The sequence below is a fragment of the Pygoscelis adeliae genome, unplaced genomic scaffold (genome assembly GCF_000699105.1).
Source record: "Pygoscelis adeliae isolate BGI_AS28 unplaced genomic scaffold, ASM69910v1 Scaffold786, whole genome shotgun sequence".
Classification (NCBI taxonomy): Eukaryota; Metazoa; Chordata; class Aves; order Sphenisciformes; family Spheniscidae; genus Pygoscelis; species Pygoscelis adeliae.
The window spans coordinates 199,805-208,677 of record NW_008824912.1 but is presented as its reverse complement, the minus strand read 5'-3'; the positions used below and the strand labels follow the sequence as shown (position 1 = coordinate 208,677).

The 8,873-nt window shown below is 38.7% G+C and overlaps 1 protein-coding gene across 2 annotated transcripts in view; it reads right to left on the bottom strand.

Moving 5' to 3' along the window:
- ZBTB46 (zinc finger and BTB domain containing 46) overlaps positions 1 to 8,873 on the bottom strand; it is a 55,256-nt gene that overhangs the window by 41,338 nt on the left and 5,045 nt on the right. For both annotated transcript variants that reach the window (XM_009324961.1, XM_009324962.1), the window contains exons 2-3: positions 7,196 to 7,323; positions 5,257 to 5,396 (exon numbers count right to left, since the gene is read on the bottom strand). In XM_009324961.1, the coding sequence (XP_009323236.1) occupies positions 5,257 to 5,310 (54 nt within the window). In that variant the 5' untranslated portion in view covers positions 5,311 to 5,396; positions 7,196 to 7,323. The remainder of the gene's footprint in view (positions 1 to 5,256; positions 5,397 to 7,195; positions 7,324 to 8,873) is intronic.

Sequence of the window (8,873 nt, the reverse complement as noted above, 5' to 3'; positions counted from 1 at the left end):
AAAAAAAAAAAAAAACACGCGGGGGAGGGGGGGGGGGGGGGGGGGGGGGGGGGAACATGGACCAAAGTGATTTTTCAGGTGTTTGGCCTGAAAAGGTTCTGCTAGAACCAGCCAGCACAGCAGCTCTCTAACCCAGGCTCTGAAGGTGGTTGCCACCGCTTCCCAACGTCTCCGTGTTTGAGAGAACCACCTCTTAAGGCAGAACGACAGTTCACTTTTGTCTTTATTCCAGAAACCACTACTGCATCTACTTTTAGGAGGTGAAGAGTCAGCTTAGTCCCCTCAGGAAATATGAATTGCCACATAGGATAAAGTGAGTTGTCCATCACCAATCCTGTCTTCAACAGCTGCCACATCCACATGATTCGGAGAAAGACGCAAGAAAACCTGACAGCATACAATTACAAAACAATCGGAAGGTTTGAGATATGGCATTTCCTTTTGCTGTTCCTTCAGAGGTATCAAAATCCATGTTCCAAGGCAGCATCTCCCTGGAATTGGTTGGGAAATAAAAAATAAAAAAAGAAAAAAAAAAGCCTCCTGCAAGGATAATTTTCTCTTCCTCAATTTAATACAGATTAGCATCAGGAGTATTTGTCAATGTCTCCACCTGCTTTTGTGAATTTATGCGACAACAGCTTTTCTTCTTCAATGTTTTTCACCTGGAAATTACACCAATTCCTTGAGATTTTATTTCTTTACTATTTTCATATGTTTATTCAGCTTAGTTCAGTGGGTTGGGTTCCCACTCACTGTTGATAACAGTCTACTTTAGATACACCTTGTCCTTTGTTTAAGCTGCCTATGCCAGAAACCCAGATTAAGATATTCGTCTCTTGCTACTTTTGATTTAGACTGGACCAGTTTGAGGTTCAGACATTGACTAACCTGGTGCTTCGTATGGATGGAGCACTTGCTAGCCTCTTTAGGAAATAGCTCTTCTCTGACTTTATTTCCTACCAAGGGATTTTTACTGAACACACAGACACCAAAAAAAAAAAACCCCCAAAACAACAAACCTATGCAAAATTCCTTACTGGCCTGCCTCCCTCCCACCCACCAAGCTCTTGACAGAAGACACCCTCCAGGCAAGCCATGGATGAACAAAAGCGTGTCATTACAGTAAGATCATACAGTCCTTGCATCTTACTTGCCCGCATTTCCAAGGACACTGGGGACAAGAGCAGAGGATGGGTAAGTACATTTTGGACAAGAAAGAAAAACCACCTGACATTCTAAAATACAATGAATATAAGAAAACAAGTAAAAATAATGAGAATATACATTCCTCTATGCAAAGGGAAGACACCTTGCCCTTGTTCCAAAGTACTTTAAGTATAAAGAGATAGAGAGACGAATGGGGAAGACGCCCATCGCGAAGAGCAGTGTCCTTTCCACCGACAGGTGGGCACATTAGAGCACTTTCAAGTATGCAGGCCACGATGTGGATACTCCCGTGTTCAGTCTAATCAATAAAATTTAACATCTTCCAAACCAGCAATTATTATTGTAGATGTCTTGATTTTCCTCTGTCTAAAGGTCTGCTACCTTATACACATCGTTCCACATTCAACATTTGTCACAGCATTGTACCTTTTAAATGAGAGGTCTTTGGGGGAGAAAATTAAATATGCCTCAAATTCAGAGGAATTAATTAGTTTTCTGTCTACCCATGTCAAACCAGAACATCCGTTTAATGTCAAGGATCACTAGGGAATTAATCCAAGTTAAATTTAAGGCAATTTGCCAGTAGTTAAAAATTCAGGAAGCTTCAAAACCCTGTGCTCTTGTGTTCCAATTTTACATGCTGTTTTGTGGCTTGTTGTTGGTTTGGGTTTTTTTTCCCCCTTTTCCTGGTAACGATATTTTTCTCCACTTAAAAGATGCTGTGGAAAGATTTCTTCAGAAAAGCAGTACCCTTCAAACTTCTCGTGGAAGCATGGTAAAGATGGAATGAACTGCGGAGAGCAGAAACGGACCTCAAAGATCAATGACATATTATTTGTTTTATCTCAGGTCTTTTTAGTACACTGAAGGATTTCAAAATTGAGCACCTACTAAAATCCTTCAGTCCTGGGCCTGCGATGACAGCACATGGCCACAACACAGCTTTCCAAGAAGCCAATGAACCATGAAAGCTCATCTGTAGATTTTCCACAAAATAAATTTTAGCAGATCAGGCCTTCTTCATAAGTCAATTCGCAGACAGTACAGTAATTCAAGTCTATTACTTTTCCAAAAATAACGAAAAAAACCTGTCCCTAAACAAACACCACTTGCATGTAACAGCAAAAAGAACAAAACATGAGCAGATTTAATAATCACTTTCATGCAAACTTCTGCCAAGGTACAGGCCAGCTTTTTATTTTTCATGTTGTCAAAAACCTCGTCTTAAAGTAAGCATTAATAATTTATATAGTCTTTAACCCTAGCTAGAATGAACCTAGTTCTTCAAGTATCGCATCTATGAAAACTGTTTATTTTGCACTATCAGTACAGTTATTTGAACATGAAAATATCACCTGATGACATAATAAGAGTCTAAATAAATACAGTCTTCACCTACTGTTGGAAAGGTTTTAAGAAGGGTAACTTACAAAGCCACCCTCTCAGTACATGTACCCATAGTAAGTCTCCTGACCAACACCTTAACACCAGTAAAATTAAGGGGTACAAATTCGTTGCATCTAAAACTCAGTGCGTTATTTGAATTTTGACAAAAAGCCACAGACAAGAAATGCAGTGCACAGATGAAAGCCTCTACAGTACGGTTCCCTGGGAAATAGTGGGGATAAAAATAAACTCCCTCCACTCAGAAGGAAAACGGGGAGGGGTGGCGGCGGAAAAGGACTAGAGGGGTTTTTTGGGGTTTTTGTTTGTTTGTCTACTTTTTGATCTCTCAGAATATATATAAGCAAATGAAAAATTCAAACTACATGACATTTAATCTGCTACAATTTTCTAAACGTGTTTCTACACTTAATACTAAGGACACAAGTTATAGAATACCAAAATATTCACTAGTGCACTCCCCCCCCAGCCACTCGATGCTCCCTAGAGAAAACAGGCCAACTGGAATTTAACCAAAAATGCGTTGCTTCCTCCCCCCTCTCCCTTCAGAGAAAAGTAAAAACAGATTAAGGAAGAACTCAAATTCACTCCAATGGTTTATTATACAAAAAACCAACAAACACACCCCAATTCTCTGCTTCCCCTGTGTCCTGTCCATGTCTCCACTCCCAAGACATTCCAACATTTTTTAAATTCCTCTGCAAGGGAGCTCTGTAAGGTGAGATTGGGCTCGAAACGCCTCCTTGCACAACAAGACACAGTGTGTATACGAGTTTCACTTTTATCCAATTAAAGACAACAGAAATGCATAGGATTCCTCCTATGCATGTGCCCTGTGCTGAGAAGAACGGAGAACAAAAAGCCTGACGTAACCTTAGCAACTGAAAAGGACCGTACCTGTACTTATTCTCCTAAATAAGAGAGCAAGCAGAAGACTCGGGATATTAATGGATGGTAAGTCCCTACAAAGACACCGCTCACGAGCTTAACAAGTACAAATCTCCAGAAGTAAAGTGTTTTCTCATAAGTGTGTTTGAAGAAGGGCAGCACACAATTCTAGAAGAGTGTGCTCTTCTAGGGCACAATTGTGTGGGCAGCACACAATTCTAGAAGAGTTTTAATTTCTTGATACTAGATATCCCAAAACTATATTCGTATGTTCAGTTCTGTTCAACGTAGATGCAAGTAACAGCTTATGAAAATGAACAGTTGCCAAAAAAGAAACTCTTCTACCCTGTTCTGATTCACGAAACTGATCGTTCATTGTTTAAGTCGGTCATTCCAACCACAACTCTGAATTCAAAGAGAAACAGGCAGATGTTTGTAAACAGACCAAACCAGACCCTTGGGCCAAAGAGGTTACTCACAACTCACGGTTTCATGAAAACAACAGCGTACCACTTTTCCCTTATGACTGGGGATGAGAATGTTTAATTACAGCCCAACAGTGCATGTTCAACCTTATGGGTTAGGAATCACAGGAAGAAAATAAAAGTTTCGTCATTCAGTTTGAGAAATACTATAGAATTACAGAAAAGGCAAGAATTTGGGAGGCAAACGATTTTCAGTGAACTTAAAAAACCCCGAACTAGTCATACTTTTATTATCAGATTTGAGAAGCCCACTCAGTTCTCAATGACTGTAGGGGAAAAAACAAAACAAAACACCACAAGCCCCTGCCAGTATTTAATTAAAATCTGACTGATGAGGATTCACTAAAATTTCTCCAGTTTCAAGCCAACACTGCCCCATCATCGACAGCATTAAAACAACATCTCCGTTTAGCATCTCTGTAGTAGCTACTATCCAGAAGGTCCGTGAGTAAAGTTCAAACTGCAGCAGGGCAAGCATTACACCTTCAGTAGCTATAACACACCGGCAAAGAAATCCCTTGCTCAAACCACTGGTTCTCAGGGCAGGCAAAGGGACCTCAACTCCCCCCCTGTCCAGGTTAGATTTAGTCAGGAAATACAATACATTTCAGGCATCATCAGTTTAAAATTGCTTCTACCATGAAAATACATAGATCTGAATGCAATTAGGAATTAGAAGAAGGCCAGTTTCAGCAAAAAGCATAAGGACATGCAAAACACTACACACTTCTGGTCATTCATATCATCAAAGCTTTGTTTCTGCAATCCAAACACAAACCACAAACAAAATGTAACGCCAGTAAGCAGAACATAAAATAACAGGGAGCTTTCATTCAACATTTCACTCTCTACTCCAGAACTTCAAACTAGAGACTTGGCCTTGGCCTTTACCTGTCAAACCATCTACCTGATGTTATGGGGCCAGCTACAGTGTGCAGAAGCTGCACACTACAAAAGCGCAGCCAAAAGACAGAATTTCTGAAGATATCTTAGAAAAATCCATTTATTAACCTTCATTAGCTCTGACAGCGCATGAAGAATTTCAAGAGAAAACCAGGACTGAAAATGAAAGCTGAGGGAAAACTGTTAGCCTCCACATTTTGGAAGGAGGGCAATTAGAAATTAGAATTAGAAATTTAGAAACTGTAAAGTTAAAAATAGGAGGGGGGGGGGGGAAGACCAAAGATGCACGTTTTGCTATAGTGTTCTTAAAGTAATAAGCAGTGAAAACATTTTCAGTGATTTTGTTAGAGGAGGCATGCAAACTCTAATATTAAACAAAAAAATAAAATGCAAGACAATTGCTTCTTACCAGTAACAAACTGGGTTCCAGGTCTAGTGTTTCTCCTACAACAGCTGAGGACATCAACAGCCCTAGGGCAGCACAGGTAGTGCACTTTTCTGCAACCTTCCAATAGCACTGGTAGGAACTCTTGTAGGAGAAAGACAGAACTACAATAAAAAACAAAACCAGAAGAAGTTATTAGCATTAAACTACAAGATTACTGAACAACGGTGATACATTTTTAAGTGCTTTCCCTCCGTTATAACACCCCTTTTTATGACAATGAACCCCCAAAAATGTTAACTCAAAGCGTACCAATACATTGCAGGTAATTAAATCCCGGTTACCTTTTTGCAATAATATAAGCAAGAGTTACTTCTTAAAGTATGGGAAAAAAAAAGTCTAATTTTAGATACAAAAACTTCAAACAGATCCTTGAAACAACAGTGTTTCCTGTTTGGTAGCTTTTCAAAACATTCTCACTTTAATGACTTTTTAAAGAGACGTTTGTGGCCTGAAAGGCACTACTTCACCTTGTCTGACCTATAAAACACTGAGGTTAAAAAGCTACCAATTCAACTCCTGGGGGGGGAAAAAAAAAAAAATCAAGTTTCCAATGGAATATTCAAGAGAATTTCCTCTTGAAACGTCTGACGGCCAGTTTCTACGGGCTGACACCATTCTAGGTTAAGAGACTAAACGATCCCAAGATGTTGAAAAAAGGTAGATACTTAGGTACAGTAAGGCACCTTCACAGATAGGCTTCTCAGATAAAATACTAACGTTTATGATAACAAGGTATAAAGAATAGGAATAGTTCATCTACACAAAGGCGGGTTTTTGTCTGAGGACGCATCCACTGTAACTATCATCTCGTACACCTGTTTTTCTTATACAAAACAGACTTCATTTTCTTCAGAATAGCATATTCGCTACACTTGCAACATTTAACTTCAACTAAAACGTCTGACTACACTTTATTCAAAAGTTTATACTGTTTATATACTGTTAGTCATTCCAGCAAAGTATTTGCCATATATTTCTGATCTCTGTATTTCAGACATCTTCAGCATACAGATTAGCTCTCTTAGTGAAAATAAGCTGTAAATAAACACTGTTGATTTCAAGACTGACCTTCTGTAGTAACAGATTGTGAAAGAAAACATCAGAAGATAAAAATTAAGAAAGCTTTTCCAATACAAACTAATGTCATTATAAATGGTGAAATAACGTATCTAATAAAGAAATGAAGTAATAAGGAAAATCCAAGCATTCTTATGGCAACAAGCAGAACTGTGAAAATCTTGAAAACAAATATGACCCAATTGAAGCAAATACCACTGACCTTGTTCTCAATTTCTATTTCAGACTGCCAAGCCTTGCCTTTCTCTAATTCTGATTGCTTCTCCATAGCAATTGTTCTGGCTAGCTCTTTTTAGTCCTGTTATTTAGACGGTTAAAAAAAATAAGGTGGGGGAGTGAGGGAGCCAGACCATCACAGACACATGGGAAATTACTTTGTTAGCAAAGTGTAAAAGTTATACGTATTTTCACTTACTCTTAGGACTGCTGCTGTTAAGACTCTCATTTACACCTCTGTCCCAGAGTCACAAAATGAGCCAGAATAGCCTGGTAAGAATGGTAAAGCTGAGACCCATACTATTTTGCACTGCTCTGCATTCTTTCTTCTTGCTTTGAGCTCTGCACCTGTTTTCCTCTTCTAATCAAACAGAAAGAACCAAGTGACCATGATTAATGGAGGCAGCCCTACCACAAGGTAGGAGCAGCAGAATAGCCAGAGGTATTTCTCCAGCTTTTGCAGCTGGGTAAGATTTCTGAACCAGCCTTTGTTATCAATGTTAAGTCAAATTTTATAAAGAACTGTAAGTCCTCATGACAATATTTGTTTTGTCACCTTGCAGCAATTACCACATCACAAAAATACCTTTAAATGCTCAGCACTTACCAATATTTGAAAATGTTTTCTGTCAGCAAAAATAAATGTCAGGATGTTTCACAGCTGGATAGTGCATGATTTAATGAATAGAGGAGAATGGTCTCTGGTAACGAGCTCCACAAGGTTCATCAGATGTCCTGTATTTGGGAATGGACAGAATAGGAGGCAAAAATTAAAATCTAAACTTTAACTTAATACAAAAACCTTCAGTGTCACATAATTACAAGCAACAGTTAAAATAACTGCACATTTACAACACTGTTTGCCATTTCAAACAAGAAATATTCTGATATCTAGGAAATATATTCTGACATATAGGAGAAATGATTTAGCTCTTGTGTTAAGAGTTTAACATACAAATTTTAAGACTATTAACAACTTCTGACTGTGCTTCAACAGAAGTGCTCTGAAGAAGTCACTGTAAGAACCAGTACTTTGTATGAGGATTTCAAACAATTTTAACAATATCATTTGTTCTAGTTAACATCATAAAGTTTCAGTTAATGTTTCTGCAACACACTTTAAATGAGGTTAGTATTAATCTAACCTCACAGTTACAGTGATTCCCCTCCAAACCAGAACATTTGCCTAAGGTTACGGAAAAATTAGGTGCCCACATTGTACAGAAGTAAGATATCTGAGTTTTATTCCCGCCCAACTCGACTGAATCACAGCCTTCAAAAGCCAGTGTCACCCTCAGGTTAAAGAACAGTGTGCACAAAAGTACTACGTAAAGCAGTTTGTTCCTCTTACAAAATTTTAAAATTTTGAAAAAAGAAAACCCACAAAGGTACAGAAAAAGATGCAAATACCTAACAGAAGGTAGAAGTTTTATCTTCCGTGCCTGTAAAAGCTATGCAGCCTGAAATACAATATTCCAACTGGTAACAATTTGCTAATACAACAGGATGCACCTTTCCTTACAGGGCACTAGGTGCACGCTCCAGTTCAAAATGCTTACTTGCAGTAATATTTCTTTGTATTTCCTCTGCATTTCACTTACTCATTTCCCCATAACTTCCAACTCGGTCCATGTGCCTGTCTCTCCATCCTCTCTCTCCATCACAGTACAGAAAACAGTTGCTCTAACATTCCCCTATTTTTGTTCTCTCTCTCTCTCATCGGGTCGCACCAAGAGAAGAACAGATCCAACGCTACCCATGCCATGGACCTTGCAGAACGCAGTAAGAACATGGAAGAGCTAGCCAGCACTTAAAAAACAAGTATCTTACAGGGTACCAGGCTTGAGAAGTCTGGCAATATAAAAAAAAAAAAAAAGAATTTAGCTACGGATATATCTGCTACTCTAGCAGTGAAGATTAAAAACAACCTGAAAAAATCTAAATGCCTATGTATGACACTTACCTGTCCAAGTGCCATTAGCACCTACAAGATCTTAAGCTTCCACTTAAAAGAGTCACAAAAGAACTCTAAGCAAAAGACTTTGCCCTTGTGCATCTATTAGCCAAAAAATACCATAAAAAGCACCTTAAAAAAAAAAAGAGGATTAAAGAACTGCAAGGGCAAATCACCCTGAAGAACGGTTCCCCCAAAACTTTCTCATTGGTTTTTGGCTTTTTAACTAGGGGATCTTTGCTAAAGTTCCCAAACTCAGTACGTAAAAAGGGTGGGAGCCAAAGGAGGAAGAATCATGAGGTAATTTTTAAAGAGAAGTATAGCAGTGGGA